The sequence below is a fragment of the Ctenopharyngodon idella genome, chromosome 9, assembly GCF_019924925.1.
Source record: "Ctenopharyngodon idella isolate HZGC_01 chromosome 9, HZGC01, whole genome shotgun sequence".
Classification (NCBI taxonomy): domain Eukaryota; kingdom Metazoa; phylum Chordata; class Actinopteri; order Cypriniformes; family Xenocyprididae; genus Ctenopharyngodon; species Ctenopharyngodon idella.
In genome coordinates, this window is record NC_067228.1 from 10,315,656 (window position 1) to 10,335,602 (window position 19,947).

The 19,947-nt window shown below is 38.4% G+C and overlaps 1 protein-coding gene across 1 annotated transcript in view; it reads left to right on the top strand.

Moving 5' to 3' along the window:
- The window catches only part of man1a2 (mannosidase, alpha, class 1A, member 2), a 96,993-nt gene that overhangs the window by 17,074 nt on the left and 59,972 nt on the right, over positions 1-19,947 (top strand). Inside the window, exon 3 of the mRNA XM_051907024.1 lies at positions 2,465-2,723. Coding sequence (XP_051762984.1) covers positions 2,465-2,723 — 259 coding nt within the window. The remainder of the gene's footprint in view (positions 1-2,464; positions 2,724-19,947) is intronic.

A 19,947-nucleotide genomic window follows, 5' to 3' on the forward strand; every position in this document is an offset into this window, starting at 1 on the left:
TTGCATAGAAAACAAAACAAATTTTATTTATACACCAATAAATAGAGGGGTCTGAAAGTGCAAAAAATAAAGTGCAGTTACTAAACTGTTTTTGTTGAAAATTAGTAGTCTTTCATGTTAATTTTAATCTTTATATTACAAAAATAATTTTATTTATAAAAAGCATCAGCAGCAACATTAATGTTAGCAATAAGCTAAATAAATGAATAATGTCTAATGTTTTCAAATGGAGAAAATAAATTAAAGACAGGAGTCATATCAACTTTGCAGAAATGTAATACTTCATTTTAAACTACAGTGTTAGTAAATTTATAAGCTGTTTAATAGGCTAAAGAGTGAAGAATAATTCGCTGGATAACGTTAAATAACTGAATAATCTCTGGAATATTGGAATATAACAAACAAAACATCGTATTTTATTGCATTTCTCAACTGGTATGTTATATCAGAATTATTAATGTTTTTGTCGTTCTAGATTATGAAATATCTGCTGACAAAGCGCTGTTTATCTATGCATTTACACAGAACTATACTGAAACTGCTATCGCTCGTGGAGATAAATAATTCATTTCCGTAGAGTTGTGTTTACTTGGATGTTTATTAGCGAATTAATAGTTATATAATAAATGTTTATATAATTAGTGTTTTAAACAAGTGAATCTTGTTAAAAGTTACATGCGGTGGCATTTCCTAAGCATCAACCCGCTGAGTGAACAGCAAAATGCAGACGACTTCACGAGACTAATGATGAGCACAGACAACAGAGAGAGAATTAAATTCAGCGCTTTTATTTCCAACATGTGCTCATTCATGGCTGTATTATTTAATTCATGCAAAGTTACATCGTAACGGATTATCTTACGTGACTCCGTGAGCTTGTCTCTATTTCTTAGAGACAAGCTGCATAAACTAGCTACATTTCAGACATTTATGTAACCCATCTAACTTGTGCATTAATGGCTGTTATATTAAATAACGTTTACAGCAAAGCAGGTAAGTACCTGTGCACGCCATTGTCTCGTCTCCCCTTAGATGCGCTGTAATGGCGATCCTGTGCGCAATTCTCAAAACACCTACAAGATGGCGGCGTTTATCGGTAAATCCGATATTACAAAACCGATATCCGATTATGGTAAAAGGCTTAAATATTGGGGAAAATATCGGTAAATCGTTATATCGGTCGATCTCTAATCGTGAGTTCAGTATCGCGATTTGTATCGAATCGTGACATGAGTGTATCGTTACACCCCTAATCAGCAGTGAACCGTAGTTCAAATGAAGTGTACACCAGACCACCCTTTTTATGCAGACTCGGGTATGTTTGCGGCTGTGCACCCATGTTCGAAAAACGCTATTCACGTCATCCAAACGAAACGAACTCTGATGTCATTTCAACCCAAGTGCGCACCAAAATTGCTAGTGGGAAAGCACTGTTCTGTATGCTGTTTGTTTGTTTTTATGTTTTCTGCCAGCAGAGACAATACAATTGAAAGACAGATAGGTCTGTTTATTGTCTTCGTTTTATTTCTTCATATCCATCCCTTTCAACCCATCACTTTCAGTTTAGACTGCAAGGTTATAACATACGAATATAATTTCTTTTATCATGGAGCTGTAAGATTCAGCAGTGCAGGCTCAGCGGCATTACTTAAGATGATGTCTAGATGTTCTGTTTTCCATTTGTAGAAAAAAAATGCCTGAGAGTAGATTGTCTATCTCAGCTTTGCTGATGAGCTGTGTAAAGGTCTGTAAATATTTTCACTGCAGTTAAATCTCCACCATTTTTTCTTAGAAGATTGATAACAAAACCTTAAGATATTTATGTGAGTTGTTTGTTGGTTTGTTGGAGAGACAAAAGAGGTTTGCTTTCTGTTCCTGTTTGTTAGTGTGTACTATGGGTGGAGTACATATAAAGTGGCATGATGGCCAAGTATGGTAACCCATTCTCGGAATTTGTCCTCTGCATTTAACCCATCCAAGATAGTGCACACACATTAGTGTCAGTGAGTAGTGAACACACACCCTAAACAGTGGGTAGCCATTTTTGCTGTGGCAAGGAGCAACTGGGGGTTAGGTGCCTTGCTTGAGCACCTCAGTCATGGGAATTGAGGGTGGAAGAGAACGCTGTTCATTCACTCCCCCACCTACATTTTCCTGCCAGTATTGAGAATCGAACCTGTAGCCTTTGAGTTACAAGTTTGACTGTCTAACATTAGGCCACAACCCTAAACTTTAAAATTATAAACAGGCAGTATAATACATTGTATACATTGCATATAACATTTATACATTTATATTTATATCAATTAATTTGTAATTAATTAAAATGAATAAATGATATAATATTAATTAAATTATATAAAATACATTTTATATAAATTAAATATAAATGTTCCACCTCCTATATTAGTTCAAGTAAACTGTAATTAAAGTAACTCTTATATATTTCGTTGCATACCTGCAGGGAGGAAGAAGAGAGTCTTCGTGACAAGATCCGGGCAGATCATGAGCGGGCACTGCAGGAAGCCAAGGAAAAGCTCCGCAAATCCAAAGAGGAGTTGAAGGCAGAGATCCAAACAGAGAAGACCAAGGTAGCCGAGGACCTGAAGAAGAAAGATGGTCCCAAACCACTGCCTCCAGTACCCATGCCCAAACTGGTTGGGGTCAACGATGGTGACCCAGGGGATCCTGACACCAAGGAAAAGAGGGACAAAATCAGAGAGGTAAGAGGAGTGTGTGTTTACATGCTTTAAAAGGTATAGTGCACTTACAAGTTCACTCAGAATTGGGGCTGTGCGATTTTAAGCAAATTTTTGTTTCGATTTTGGCTTCCAACGATTATGAAAACATAATGAAGATAAATTCCTTTCCTTTACAGTAGTGCGCTTTTGCTCATACTAAACCCAAACTTAACGTGCAAATCAGTAAAATCATGTATCATGACTTTCATAAAATGCAGCCTACTGCGGAACATTAAAAAGGGTTATTAAAAGCGCGAAAGAGAACTCTTAAAGTGACAGCAGCCTAATATACCTGCTGCCGTCTGTGTCATTAATGTAAGTCAAACACAACAAAATAAAATGAGAAAATCACTCACTGCTCTTGACTGAATGACTTTTGTAGCTTTAATAAGATGGAAACAAATTCATACAGTGAAGACTATGCTGTTTTATTTGGTGATTTATTCATTTTATTTTGCTGAATACTAAGATAAACAGTGCTTTAAGTTTTTCAGTCTTTAATTTATATAATATATATATATATATATATATATATATTATATAATTTTTTTTATTATTTTTATTGTATTTGTCCTATTTTTAGTAGTTAGATTTTTTTTTTTTTTTTTTTTTTTTTGTATTAATGACTCTTTAAGGAAGACTCCACTTTTTTTGAAAATAGGCTCATTTTCCAACTCACCTAGAGTTAAACAATTGAGTTTTACCGTTTTCGAATCCATTCAGCCGATCTCCGGGTCTGGCGGTACCACTTTTAGCATAGCTTAGCATAGTTCATTGAATCTGATTAGACCGTTAGCATCTCGCTCAAAAATGACCAAAGAGTTTCGATATTTTTCCTATTTAAAACTTGACTCTTCTGTAGTTATATTGTGTACTAAGACTGACGGAAAATGAAAAGTTGCGATTTTCTAGGCCGATATGGCTAGGACCTGAAGACTATACTCTCATTCCGGCGTAATAATCAAGGAACTTTGCTGCCGTACCATGGGTGCAGCAGGCACAATGATATTACGCAGCGTCTCTCACAAATGTCTACATGGTTGCAAGGCACGCACCCTGTGCAAGCAGGTGGTCACAGGCGCTGCATAATATCATTGCGCCTGCTGCACCCATGGTACGGTTTCTTGCATTGTTCGTGCTGTGGACACAAATGATATTCAGATCTAGTTGACTTTTAGTATTGATCATGTTTAATGTTTTAGTTGGCGGTGACACCTCAGGACCTCTTACATAAAGCTCAATAGCTTGTGGGCTGCAGATGATGAGTCAGCAATGCTTTGCAGTTAAATGCCATTATTTTCACTTTCAAATTGCTACTTGTCTCTAATGAGCTCCTAAACCTGGAAATAAATGTTTTTCTTTTGTTTCAGTAATTTGGAAAATGATCGTTTTGTCCCCACATAAGTGTGTGCAGTTGGTAGTGATGGTTATGTTCCAGGAGTAATTAGTGTCCTTGAGTTTAAAGCTGAGATGATTGTTGCTTTGGAGCTTTGCACCATGCGTTTAACCATGGGATAACGTCTTTTGTAAATCCCAGTTTAAAGTCACTTTTAACACTTGTAGTTTTGAAAGGAACCGATTTAACCAATGTTATGAAAGTCTGCTCCGGTGTCATCCAAGATCCTATCTGCCTGCAGAATATTATCCCCCTTCCTCAATTCCTGATCAAAAGCATAACACGTTATTGTGATATCTGGGGCATTCAGTAATTCTTTAGCTAGCTTTAGCATCGCTGCTCTTCTTGTACTTTCTTGTACTTTTAGTATCAGTACCACAATGGTGTTAGATGCTGCCACACTGCCCACTATCGGAGTGAATCAGCATGATTGTCTGTGAGTTTTATGTAAATTATTCTGATACTAGGGAGTTTTAGAGATCGGTCTACACAATAATTAATTCCCTTACCTGTCCAACAAAAAAGAAGCCACTTGGGTGTTTCTACTAAGGATTTTCTGTTATCAAATCTTTCCAGCTTGTGCATGCCATACCAATGTTATGCTCGTTTTTGTCTTTGTTGGTCTTTCTGTCTTCAGATCTTTTCTGCTTTTTCGACCGTACAGGTACTAATTCTCCCATTGTCTCTGCTGGTAAAAATTACTAGCATATCTGCAGGGGCGGCAACCAAAGAGTGTGAGGATTCTCTGTGATGTGTAGTGAAACACAGTGGGTCACGTTAGTTCAGTTTGGTAAAACATATTGGGGGGCGCAACCCACACCATGCATAATTAAAATGTTTTAAACAGTTTAAGGCCATTTCACACTGCACTGACAGACGGCGACCAATGGCAACAGACACTTCGTTGGGTTTTGTCAGATCAGTGTGTTACCCCTGTCGGCATCTTTTGCCATTGGTCGGCACTTGTTGTTGCGTCATGGAATGTCTGAGAAGTGACGCACCGTAATCTGGTGACTGTCCATGTTGGTTGGCATCTGTTGGTGCAGTGTGAACTGGCCTTTACACTGTGAATGTGCACCATAGAGTGCTGCAGTGATGCCTTATTTTTGTAGGCCTTTTTTTTTTTTTTTTTGTAAAGCTAGCATCACCCTGGTTCCCTCAACAAAAACCTATTAGGATTTTTCCATTGGCTTTTGGATTATTGCAGAAAATTAGCTCTGTGACCTAGCTCTATGCTAAGCTAGTAAGTCAATAGGTATAGTAGTACAAACATGACTACCTGTGATTAGTTACTAACCCAGGGTAATGTTTGAACTTTGTAATGCATGGAACAAGAAACAATATGAGAAGTCCATAATTAGCCATAATGAGAGGTCTGCAGAGTGATGTGGATGAGGGAATGCAGGTCGCTGCCATCTGCTCTGTCTGTGTGTTAATGTTTTTTAGATTATAGGAATGTGGAGTCTTTACTGTATGTGCTATGTAGGGCTGCCCCTAATAGTCGACTAATTGTTAGTAGACTAGAAGAGGCTTAGTCGACCAAAATTTTATTAGTCGCCAAAAAAAGACCTTGTGGCGAAATCATGTATTCCGTGAGGGACAGATAGTTAACGGCGGGTCCTTGTTGTAATTACAGTATGTTGGGCAGGAAATCCAAACATTCACCTATCATCCATCGACCTCAAATATGGCTTATCATTTGAAACATTTAAATAGTAGCAACTTTACATACAGTAGCTACTCGCTTTAATGTTAACCTAGATAAATGTGTGCTATTATTAGCCGCATATCCAAGTGTTTGTGCAGAGTGTGGAAGCTGATGTATAGCGCACGTACTGCAAGACATGGAGGCGCCGGGGCGATCACTAGCATTTTTTCTGATAACAGCGGAAACTACTTAAAACAAGTCATTTTTGGTCATACAGTTAAGAGTAATACATCATTTGAAACTGTAAATGGTTCTACTTTTGTGTAAACTCACAATAACAAGAAAACATTGTGCCTTTTTAGAGTAAAGAAAACATACAGGATGCACTTTCTGCTGTCTCGGTCTCCCTGAACTGGAGCGCATCACAAAAATGAACCGAAACTCAGCATATAGGCTACTTGCCTCACAGACATGAGACGCATATCTATAGAAAACTTTTAAATGAACCAATTCAAATCGAAAAGAACTACTCTCTGCTTATATAATCCGTATGAAAGGTGCATTTCTATCTATTGCCGTGTTCATTAGGGGTGTGAATCGTCACTGGTCTCACGATACAGTTCGATTACGATTATCATTTCAACGATTCGACTAGGGATGAAATGCAATCGCCATCTCCGCATAATCGATTATGGCCTGCTGACGTTTCTTTGAAGTCATTCGTCGCATACGCGCTTCTTATTTCATCTGCTCCAAGAAAGTACACTTCCTGAATGTAGCACACATCAAACAAAACTTAAGTCTGAACACAGCATATGACAGTAGCATTTAGAACTAATAAACACTAGTAAATACTAAAAGCGCATGAAAATGTCAAGTATACTTAAGTTACAATAACGCTCGCGCACTGTAAATGTTAAAATAGTGGGTGCATTTTTTATTACTCGCTTTTGTGTTTCGCCTCCGTCCACCATTTTACGCTAGTGCGAGGAGAGCGTATTCGATGAATGACGTCAAAGAAACGTCAGTAGGCCATAATCGCTTATGGTCTATTGCCGCGTCGATGCAGAATCGTCCACATCTGCATCGCGATGCATTGTAGAAATTATTAATTTCAACACCCCTAGCGTTCACTATACTGCAGAGATGGTGAGGCAGCATCGTCAACTTCTTTAGGCGGTGACATCCTCTAGTGCTATGCTATGTCTTATAGAGGAGACATCTGCCATTCATCAAAAGATATGAGCCAACCGTCCCTTTTTTTTCTTCCTTATAAACACATACGTGTGTATGAATACTCTGCAGGATGAAGTTTAGCATCCTAACATCTCTCAGCAGACTACTCACAGTGGGGCCATCTGCTGCTCACTTTGGGTCCTTAACCCTCTTTTTATTCTCTGGATCTGTGTGTGTGTGTGTGTGGCCTACCTTCATTTAAATGCACTTTGCTACGTCAAAAGCATCTCTCCATTTTCCTAAACCCACCTTTGCCATTGCCTTCATTTTGCATTAATGGCAGCCACTCTACTTTCTCAAACAAGGGAGCCCATGGTTTAAATGTTTTTTGTTTCTGCAGTGTCACTGTTGAAAGCGCAGTGATGATCTTAGATACTTATGCGTTTTGTATATTATTAATTTGAGTTCAGAATATTATTTTTGCATGACTTTAATAGCCATAATGAAAGACATCATGTATTTATCTCAGATGTTCAAAGTAACTTAAAGGAAACAATAACATTCAAACTGTGAACTGTGTAAAAGTGTATTAGATGACAAAGAGTGTATCAGTCATGGAATATGTTTTGAATAATGTTAAAATGATTTCATTTTTATGAATTGTATTATTTGCTTATGCATTTTATTATGAGTGAGAGTGCTTGCAGAGAGAGCTCACCCACAGTCTCTTCTGATTGGCTGTAATTTGTGTTTGATTTTGGTGCACCATGTAGCCTTGTCTGGTGTGGACAGACAAATTGCTTGTCGCTGGAATCTTATTGCTTCATGTCTGGTTAGGACATGGTGTCACACAAAACGATAAAACTAGATTTACTACACACTTAAATGCTAATACACCAGATTTACTTCATACAAATACTAAATGTTAACGTTCTTGCCTCGCATAAACGCAGTTTAAACATGCTGGATTTACCTCACAATGTTTACACACAATATTTACTTCATACAAACAAAACACTACAACATTCACTTGATTTATCTCACACACATTAAAGAACTACATTGACCTCATTTATACATACTGTTAACACGCTAGCTTTACCTCACACATACAGTACACACAAAATAGTTAGTGTAACTAGATTGATATGTGCACAAACCGGTCTTAGCTGTTGTCTTTCAGCGTGGTTTCACGCAAAGTAACTACAGATCTGCCCTCTGAGCTGTTTTTGTGTGTTTTGTGATTCACTGAACTGTTTTTGAATTAGCGCAGTGATAGCTTTGATTAGCCTGATGAAGGGACTAAAGCTGACAGGAAAAGATGCTCCCACAGTGCCTCGCTCTCTCCTTTGCTACAGTAGCTCACGTCTCTTGATTTGTCTGATTAAATGAAAGCGCTGAATTCATCTTTGGATTAGCTGCTATGTTTCCAAAGCTCAGAGAAGAAAGATAAGAAGGAAGAGAAGTTAGCTGTGTACATTGTTAATGGTGTCTGTCAGGGTTTGCTGTTTGCTTTTGCGTGTGTGTGTGTGTGTGTGTGTGTGTGTGTGTGTGTGTGTGTTAAAGGAGTTTATATGATAGATCCTGGTATTGTAGCTTGCATCTCAGATCTGTTTCACACTAGCAAAAAAAAAAAAAAAAAAGTGCAAAAACAGTCTCGCATTCTGCTATCATACTTTTCTGCAGTGTACCACACAGCTGTTTCTCTACAAGAAAGCAATTGTTGGGTTATTACACTTTAATACCATCTGTAATTATAAAATAGTTATCAAGAGTGTGATATTAAGAATTATTGCAAACGTAATCATCATGAAATCTAATTAGATCTAAATTTATATTCACTAATCAACCTTAGAATCAGGGGAGTTTCCTTTGAGGAGGCAAGGGAGGCAGTGCCTCCTCAAAAAACAAAACAAAACAAAAAACTGGATGAGAAAATAATCAATATTACAAAAATAAAACAATGCAAATATTATAAAATGTGACAGTGTAAAAGTCACTTGTTTTTATAAGTAACACTGTCCAACCGCGACACCCGCAGGTAAAGTTACAGCGGGAGGCTCTCCTCCCTTGATCCCATTGAGTTAAAACAGAACCCCTAAAGCGTGCAGTAGGTTTGGTGGGGTGGGGGGAGGGGGGGAGGGGGATTGAATGAACGAGGGGAAGTCACGCAAGAGGAGGCAATGCCTCCATCGAGCTATGATTGGATATGATCGGTTATGATTGGTTTGTGCGATAAATCCCGCCTCTTGTTTTCGTGCGCATTCTCGTCAAAACGCCCTGAATGAAGACAATAATGGCATTAATGGGAGACTAATTAAAAAGTAAGTAAACAACTGTCACTTAGATATTACCACTTTGTCATGTCAAAATCAAACTTGAAATGGCCTGAAAACATGATGACTGTGGGGTTTTTTACTGAGCAATCAGCTTGATGAAATTAAAGGTACGTCTTCATTTCCGTGTCTGTGACCAGTCCCGGTTTAGTAAATATCTAAAATAAATAACATCTTATTGGAGCATATGTTATTTACTGTCCTTAAATTAAATAGTGTGATATCATATATATCAGCTTTATATTAGCCATTAGCCACCCTGCTTTCTAAGATATTGGCATTGACCTTCAAAAAATCTATATCTGTCGACTGTTAAACTGAAGTATGAGTTCAAAAAGCTATGTGGAACAAAAATAGACTGAAATTCTACTCACATGAACGCCTCTGCTTACACAGGCTGTTTGAATACCTGTTAATATGGGTGGAGAAAGAAATTTGTGCTGCTTTTGCTTGGTGTGAAACCGGCTCTCCTTCACTCTGGCTCTTTCTGTGTCTCACTTGTTCTCTTTGTATGTATTTGAGTTTTCAGAGTGCCTGTTTTGTTCAATCTTCTGGATTTTAAATGGATTTATCATCCCAGAGCAGTGCTTTTTATAATCTTTTCATAAACCCTTCTCCACACACTTGCAGAAGTCTCATTTTGACAATTCTCTGAATGTAATTACTTATAATACTCCCTCTACATTAACTTAGTGATAAGCTTACAGTCATATTGATTTGTCCAAGGGGCCCTCAACACAAGCTCCTCAGTTCCTTCCTCCACAGCACTCAGCCATTACAGGGATAATGGACTCTCTCTCTCTGTGTAGCTCGTCTCTAGGGCTGGGTATCTTTAAAATATTTTCGATACCGGTTCCTGAATGATACTTTTTTCGATACAGATTTTATAAAATCCTTTTAACAAGATTACATCACCTCAGAAAAACTTTGGTTTTCCTTGGCATGCTGCATCAGGGCCTGAATTTCATTTTGAAAGATTATGTGAAGCCATTGCGCATTTTGAAAGAGAGAGAATCACTTGTTGCTATTTGTGAAACTATGTCTCACAGAAAGAATTACTCATCACATTACTGTTGATCATCTGTTTGGATTAATTTGCGGGAATTTCCTGCTTTATAAGTGCGAAATTTGCAGGAATGAGTAAAAATAATAGCAATACCCACATCCCACGCTGAAATTCGAGCCCTATGCATGCTTAATGGCTTACTGACGTCGACTAGATTAACCCCTTAGGTATGGAAATTTGGTGCCAAACAACAAGACATTTTTTGATACTCGATGGTATTGAGGCAATTCGGTCGGTGCCTAAAAAGTGTCAAACTCGATACCCAGCCCTAGTCTTCTCACCATCTTAGTGTGTTTTTGCTCATTGCTTTTGCTTGTTCTGATGGTGGCCGCAGGGCTTGAAACAATCAATGAGGAACTGACATGGCTGACATGCTTACTCTTGATGTTTAGTGTGATGGACTATGTGAAATTTATGGATGACTGTACAGATTTCACTGTGAAGGATTGATTTTGTTACTGTGAAAGTGGAAACTTCTTAGTATATGGTTAACCCAAAAATTCAGTTTTTGTCTTCGTTTAATCACCTTCATGTCATTCCAAACCTGTATGACTTTTTTTTTGTGTGTGTGGAAAATGAAGATATTTGAAAAATGTATACCCTCCCCCCCCTCTCCATACAATGGAAGTCAATGGGCAACAAAAAATGTTTGCTTACCAGCATTCTTCAAAATATTTTTTTGGATCAACATGAGGGTAAATGATGACAGAATTTAGAACTGTCTTAGATAAAATATGTTTATTTTATGATTTCTTTGGCTATGCTGGTCAAGGGGAACAGGACCTGGAGTTTGTGAACTGAACTTGAACTCTCATTACCCGCATGAGCTCCACCTTGTAATATGTCAAAGCTCATCTACTAGCCGCCAGGCCAATTATCTGACGTGTGTTGTGTTTGTGGCATGTTGCTGTGAGAATCTGGAGCTCTGTGCTGCTCTGTTAGTATTTTTGGCAGTGTGAGCATTTACCCTGCAGGGTGCTGAGACCCGAAGAGCATCAGAGGGCAGGTTCATGGCTGTGCATATGCCGTGAAGGTGAGATGGGGAGAAGTTGAGACTGTACGCAGCAGTCAAGGTCACTGAGGGAATTAATTGGGCCTGTATTTGAAAATATGCAATATGTGAAATTAACACATACAGTACAACAGGATAAAACTTGACAGTAGTACTCGTTATAATTTGTTGTTTTGTTGTCATACTGTGTCCTGTTGTATTGTATTGTATTGTATTGTATTCTTTAGAGTTGTCCAATCGGTACTGAAATTTTTAAAAATGTGACGCTTTGAGTGCTGTTGAGCGGATTCGTAAACACCTCTGATTGGCCATCGTGTTGACGCGCTCAACGGATATGTCTGTGATTGGCTACAATGATCAACACATGGGAGTGTTTGAAAGCACACGGAAGTGTTTGAATTTAAAAGCGTTTTGAAAGAGGGAGCGGGAGCGTTTGAAAGTTTTTCTATCTGTGTAAGTGCTCGGAAGCGCTGTGAAGAGCGTCATTGACTATTCACAACATTTTTGAAGCGCTGATCATCGAAGCCAATCACAGACATATCCGATGAGTGCGTCAACACAATAGCCAGTCAGAGATGTTTACAAATCTGCTCAACAGCGCTCAAAGCATCACATTTTTAAAATTTCAGTACCAATTTTGACATCTCTAGTATTCTTTTATTTCACTCATTTTATCATATTGTAGTAAAAGTAGATGTTGGAATATGAAATGATACAATAAAATACAACACAATATAGTGCAATATAACCCCATGAGGTGTGTCCAATCCTGCTCCTGGAGGACCTCGTATAGCCCCAATCTGCTTTAACACAACTGCTTGGAAGTGTCTCAATTAGAAGGCTGCATTTAGCGAGGCTCCTTCCTTCCTAGACCAGTCCTTCTGATAGACGACTCCTCCGCATTAAGAATGAGACGGTTTAGTAAGTCTGCATGGCTGCCATCATAAAAGTTTCTGAAAATTATTTTAAAAATTAAGAGAGGAAACTTTATATTAAATTCTTCATAATGTCTGACTTTCTATTAATGCAGTGCAGTGACTGACAGCTGTCTGTGGTCTCCCAGTGATTTACATCATGGACAGTCTAGCATTATGTGATTAATTTACAACAAAAAAGAAAACATAATGCCTTCATCTCTAAAATCATTACATAATGAAATTGGATGACTTCAGTGCCAACTCATTTTCCACCAGTTCTTTTTTTGTGAATTGAAATGTGTGTAAAGGATTTTGGGTGATTGGAAGACATGAAGGTTACACAAAGGATGCATCCTTCAAGATAAGAAAGATAAATGAGGGATGCAAAAGGAAGGTCATTAAAATGATCAAAAGTGGCAGTAAAGAAACCGAGTAAAGATGCTCTTCTTTGGAATTTTCTACTCATCAAAGAATCCTGAAAAAAATATATATCATATATGGCACAAATATTGTGTTAGTTCACCCAAAAATGAAAATTCTGTCATCAATTATTCACTCTCATGTCATTCCAAACCCGTAAGACTTGTTTATCTTCGAAACACAAATGAAGATTTCTGCCCCTCCATTCACAGTCTACACAACTACCACTACTATTTTGTAAATAAAGTGGTAAATCATGTTTTTATCTTTTGTTTGTTTTTTGTTTTTTGTGCAAGCAAAGCACTTGCTTCGCATCATAAAATTGAGCTTAAACTACTGGAGTCACATGGATTACTTTTATGATGTCTTTACTTCCTTTGTGGGGCTTGAAATTGGTAGTTGCGTAAGCTGTCAGTGGAAGGACAGAAAGCTCTCAGATTTCATTGAAAAGATATTCATTTGCATTCCGAAGGTGAATGAAGGTCTTACGGGTTTGGAACGACTTGAGGGTGAGTAATTAATGACAGAAATTTTCATTTTTGGGTGAACTAACCCCCTTAAGCAACGCAACTATTTTCAACATTGGTGATTAAAAGAATTTTTTCTTGAGTACCAAATCAGCATATTAAAATGATTTCTGAAGAATCATGTGACACTGACGACTAGAGTAATGGCTAATGAAAATTCAGCTTTGCCATCACATTTAAAATGTATTCAAATAGAAAAGTTATTTTAAATTCTAATAATATTTCACAATATTACTGTTTTCACTGTTTCCAAGGGTTAATGTGAATTTGGAGAATCAAATGGTTTTCAGTATTTATTAAATATTTCAGTATTTATTAAATAAATTGACAATGCAAAAAAACCCTAATGGTTCTAAAACAGACTTAATTAACTCATTAATTTTTTTTATTTTTTTTTTTTATGTGAAATATGTGGATGGGTTTTGTGAATCGTAATAATATTTCACAATATTACTGTTTTTTTGGTTCTTGGTTAGGATGGAAATGGCGTTGTCTTATTTATCAAATAGATAGCGTCTGGAATGAAGGATGCTTTGCACCGGTTTATATTTGTTTATGACACTTGAGGAAGCAACTTGTGACAGAGACCATGGGAGTTGATCCTTATAAACTCCTGGGCCTTTCTCCTAGTGATCTTCTTTTAGCTAAGCCCAGTAATCATCTGTTTAACACAACATCAGAGGTCATATTACATGAGAAATGACCTGACTTCAGAACATCAATGTATTTTATTCACATAACACCTGTGGCTTAGATCCAGCTCTTATTAAACTTTACAAAATCTTGACAGTGGAGAGAGAGGCTCTTTCTAGCAAGATGTGGACCTTGAACAGCAATTGAAGAGCCAATATATCTGAATTAGTTGAATGATGGGTTATATTTGACATGTCAGAAGGGTAGCGCAGTAATGTCTGGGTGTGATGTTTAAAGGCTGTCTCCAAAACAAAAGAACTGTCCTGAGCCATTCAGTCTCAGAATGCTCTTAAAGTCAATTTATCATCTTGTCTGGCTTCTATTGCGTCGCCACATTTACTCCAGCGAGACTCTGTTAGATAGGATTCTGTCTGTCCGGGTGGACATGTTATAGCGCCGTAACTTCAAACTGCAGCTCTGTGGCAAAATGGGAGGAGTCTAAATCAATCACCGGGACTCAGGCCTTCACCGGGGGGCAACTGGTAATTGCAGCTCTGTTGCCTGATACTTTCAGAGCGGCAGTTCTTATTTGACCTCGCTGCAGAATTTTCACAGTTGCTCGTCTCAGTTGGTTTGCTGTAGAGCAAAGAGTGATCTATGAATGAATTTCATGTGCCTGGTGGGGGTTAATGCTAATTAATGCAGCTCCCCCTAGAGGAAACTGTGGAGGGCATTTTCGTGTGTGTGTGTGTATGTGTGTGCGCTGCTTGTTCTGAATGCTGTATTTTCAAGATCCGCAGTAATTAGCTGACCAGGTGAAACTTCACCGTCCTCAGCAATGATTATTAGATTTTTCATTAGGAACAATACACACAATAGTGACTCCTATGCAATTTTTAGAACAGTCCTTCCCAACTTTTTGTCCTTGAAGCCACCATCCTTAAAACCTTAGACCCCCTCCCATTCCTGACACCATTTCACTACATGATTATCATGGCCAAAATAATTTGCGATAATGATATTATGATATCTTTATAAAAAAAAAAAAGAATGCTATTAGTCAAATTTATCTTTATTTTGTGAAATGAATCATACCCAAAATATGAGTATAGGGAGGCAGAAAGAGAGTTTGTAACCATAACTTGTACAAAAACTTAAAAAAGAACTTACTGTTGATTGGTACTTCGTGCAGACTGGGGTGTCTAACTCTCCATCTTTTTTATGGAATCCAAAACACTCCCACATTGGCAAGCAATCTTTATTTGATTGTGAGTAGAGTGTCTCGCTTTCGTCTGTCATCTCCTCCGATGTGATTTTGTTCAACAGTAGTAGCTACACAGTGTTGTTGTCATCTTATTTTTTTCTGTTTTAAAACTGGTGTCAGCCATCAGTATGGTGCAGTACCTCTACCTTTTTATGCTGGAGTGTCAATCAGATGACACTGGCTCTGGATTATTTATGATAATATTGTATGTGTTGTGTAGTATAAAACGAGATATATATATATATATATATATATATATATATATATTTTTTTTTTTTTTTTTCAGTTATCGTCAATACCAGTATATTGTAACACACCTAGTTTGGAGCAGTTTTTTTTTTTTTTGCATCCATATGTGACCACAAAGCATGTAAGTTTCTGTGCCCACCTTGTGAACTCCCTTCATGTGGGGAACCACTTGTTTGATTTCTTCTATCCATGGTATATGACTTGCTGTCTTCTATGGAACAAAAGAAGATTGAAAACATTGACTTTTGATTGATTGTTCCACAGAAGAAAGTAAGTCATACGGGTTTGGAATGACATGAGGATGAATAAATGATGAGAGAATTTCATTTTTGGGTGAACTATCCCTTTAAGACAGATTAGTCAACTAAACATTCAGGTAGTTCACGAATTTTGTAAATATATAGTTTGCACATTCGTATACTGCACTAAAAGGTGATTCTCCCACTCACCTCTTTCTACCGAATGTTTGTCTGCCTTGTCTCTTGTTTCTTTTTTTCCTCCTATTGTTCCCATTGTTTTCTAATTTTTCTGACTTTCTTTGGAAGCCTATTATAGTCTTTCTTTTGTCTCTCTTTCTCTCTCCACCCTTTGCTCCAGCGTTGGCTTTGTCTTTGCTCTAGGAATTCTTCCAGACAGTGTGATGTGCTCTAAAAGGATCTCCCTCTCACGCTTCAATCCCAGCGTGCAGTGGAAAAACCATCAGCATACCCCTTGTAACATGCCCAAGTGCTTTTGTTACTCCCTGGCAATCATGCACTCCAAAAATAAAAGGCCAATGATAATGAGAAGAAAAATCATATTAGAGCGCTTGAAAGCAGCGAATGACTCCAAGAAAGGTGACGGTGCCCTCGGGAAAGAGGGTGATGCATTGTAACCACTTACGGTTTTGAGAACATACAATCTAATTTGTCTTACACTCTGACTTTCATGGAGTCTGAAGGCAGGGCCTGACGGGCATAACCAATCCACCTGCAGAGCTGATATGAGCACTGATCACTGTTCAAACAAGTGTGCTGGCAGCCGGATGGTAATTGAAATGCACAATAGGCCGGCCCCATCACTCAAGCAGTTGAGCAGAAAGCGCCGACAAGGCTCATCTATCGCTCTCTTTGTTCTCTCTACAATGTGCTGTGTTCGATTGATGGGAGGGTGGAGATGATCGTATCTGTCTGCTCTGGAATTGATATGAACACGACTGCCGATCCATAGGGACCGATCAAGTAAATCAATTAGTCGCTTTGTGCGGATGCACCAAATACTGAATTTACAGAGTAAACTACAGAACCACTTGATGAATACAAATAGCTTTTAGAACATAACATTAGGAAATTGCAATGCACAAGGCGCATAGACGAGAAAGTCCCATTGTCCGAATGAGCTTGGTGTTGAGAACTACTTGCCTTTTGTCAAATTTTTCTGTTTAGAATCCAAACTATTTCACTTAAGTGCTTTATGCAACACCTTCTTAATTTTGGGCTTTTGAGTTTTAATTTTGGGGTTAACTTTACTAAGTGTTGGCCACAGCACAGGCAATCTACATGAGTCCGCATGCTTAGTCATTGCGTGCAGACTGCTGAAACTGGTGCTCATTTAGGACTTTAATTAAGACTAAACACACTTTCAAAGGCAGTGATACGGCGCAGGAACCTCATTTTTCAGAAACCTGATGAACTACAGTCTTTCAGCACTGGATGCGAGACACCGAATGAACACAGTCCATGGAGGAATACTGTGGAGTAGTGAATGAAAGGTCATAATGCCTTTCTAAAATTTAAATAACTGAAGCGCTGTCGTTTTTTATTAGACTACTTATTTGTTTCTCTCTCGTTCTTTCTTGTCCCCTTCTGTTGTGTATTCATGTTATTTCCTTTGAGGTTGAAGCTACGAAAAAAATTGTCTTTCGGCTTATCCTGATTAGGGGTTACCACAACGGATCATCCGTCTCCATTTTGCTCTGTCCTCCTTCACACCTACTACCCGCATGTCCTCCATCACCACATCCATTAACCTCCACTTTGGTCTTCCTCTTCTACTCCTACCCTGTGGCTCCATATTCAACACTCTTCTCCTGGCATACCCCGCATCCCTCCTCTGCATATGCCCAAACCATCTGAGTCTCGCCTCTCTCACTTTGTCTCCAAACTATCCTACCTGTGCTGTCCCTCTAATATGCTCATTTCTAATCCTGCCCATCCTCGTTACTCCCAACGAAAATCGCAGGATCTTCAACTCTGCCACCTCCAACTTTGCCACCTCCAACTCTGCCACCTCCAACACTGCCTCCTGTCTTTTTGTCAGTGCCACCGGCTCCAAGCCATACAATAAAGCTGGCCTCACTACTGTCTTGTAAACTTTCCCTTTTCACACTTGCAGGTATCCTTCTATCACAAATCCTGGCACTCTTCTCCACCTACTCCACCCTGCCTGCACTCTCTTCTTCACTTCTCTACCACACTGTGTTACATTGGACAACCCCAATACTTGACCCCAAGTGTTTAAACTCATCCACCTTCACCACCTATGCTCCTTGTAACTGCACAAAAAAAAAAAAAATTGAATATTGTAATAAATTAATGTTTCTTGGACCTAATGCTGCTTGGTCTTTTGTTTTTATATGTGAAAAGCCAAGATGACCTTTTTTGAAACCTAATTTACCCAAATTATAGGGTTAGATTTTCTACATTTTGAAATTATTTGAAAAATAAAGTAATAGTTTATTCAAAAACTGTATTATTACAGCTCGATATTTAGGCCTACAGTACTCGTTCAAAACCCTTGTTTTTTCTTCTTCAGTGGAACAAAAAAGGAGATCCTTTTTTTTTAAAGAATATTGACCACTGTTTTCCATACGAGTTAGCAGCCACATCCATTAAGCTCCAAAAAAGACAAAGACACTAAAATATCACGATAAAATTGGTTCATAATTCTTGTTATATGCTCCAAGTCTTCTCAAGTTATACAGTACCTTATGGTGCTTTTCCACTGTGCGGTACGACTCGGCTCACCTCGGCTCGACTCGCTTTACTTTGGCTACTTTGCTTTTCCACTTCAGTTTAGTACTGCTTCAAAGTGGGTGGGATTATAGACTTATCGTTATAGTTGTGCCACCTCTACTGCCATTTGTTTTGGTGTCTTGTGTCGCAAATCCAATGACACTGGTAGTGACTATTCTTTCTGACCAATCAGTGATCTGCAGTGTTTACACGTCACATTTTGTTATTGGTACAGCTCGCTTGGAACCTCAACCGAGGTGGTATTATTTAAAGTGAGCCGTAACGAGCCGTACCAGGCAGTGAAAAAGCGCCATTATTTACTCAAGAACTGCTACAACCAGATTTTTGAGTCGGCACACTGAACTTGGGAGCTGGAACAGTGAATTAATCATTCCCATGAGCCAATTCTTTTCTTTGAGCTCATTAATCTTATTCTGAATAATGGTTTAAATTTTGGATGTTTCTTACACAAAGCTATCAAATAGCTTTAGAAGAATTTGCAATATGGCATATGAGTCATATCAACTGCTTATATGATTCTTAATGGTGATTGTTTTTCTAGCTTTTAGCTTCTATCTTTTTTCCTAGACGTGGTCTTTATGAATTATTGTACGGAAAAGAGCGGTATGCAGATTCTTCAAAAATTGCGTTTTTTGTTTCACAGAAAACATAACGGCACATTTTGAATGAGATGAGGGTAAATAATGACAGAATGTTCATCTTTGCAAAATTGTCCAAAAAAAATAAAATAATAAAAATCGGAGAAATTGCCACAGCTACAGCCAATTGTGACTGTCTCACCTTGTTTATTTCTCATGCGCTTGCGTCCCTGCAGACACATCTTCATGGGGTAGTTAAAAGCCTGGGCTTAATTTAACCGCCAGTTTAAGTTCTCTTCATGTCGGATAGGCTCTGCTCTCAACGCTTCACAAGGCCCTCCACTTAGTCAAAACAACTGTTAATTGACAGGCAGAACGACCCTGAACAGCCCTTGAATAAAACATGAGAGGGAGGTTGGAAGTTATGCATGATCAAGTGGGGAATTTAGAGGAAAGGGAAAAAGAGATCTGTAGACTCATATCTCTCCATCTCCTTACAGTTCGTATTTTAGGCTTCTTGCTGATCACGGGCTTTAATTTGTCTACACTAAAGGAGGTTTAACAATCAGTCTAATCAGCCACCAGCCTTCGGTCCATTGGAAACCTAGAGGAAAGACTGCATTGTGGTAATTCATAATCTTTTGTGCGCACAGCGTGACATGGAAAGATTGAAAGCAGAGAACAAAATGAAATTATTGACTTCTTTTCATTGCCTTGGCTCCCTCCTGGGTTTCTGCTTTTTAAGCTGAGAACAGCAAAGGAAAATCATGGCTTGTGCTCGGGATGGCAGCCTACAACAACACTTGACAGTCAGACGAACTCCAGAGGTGTCTACTGCATCTGTGTTCATAAGCTCCGTTCCAAATCCTGGTGACCTGCCTTCCTAGACAGCATTTTAAGGCATCATGGGCATGTTTTCTTATGCTAAGGTCATTTTAAACATTAGGCAACAACAATATACCTTGTTTTG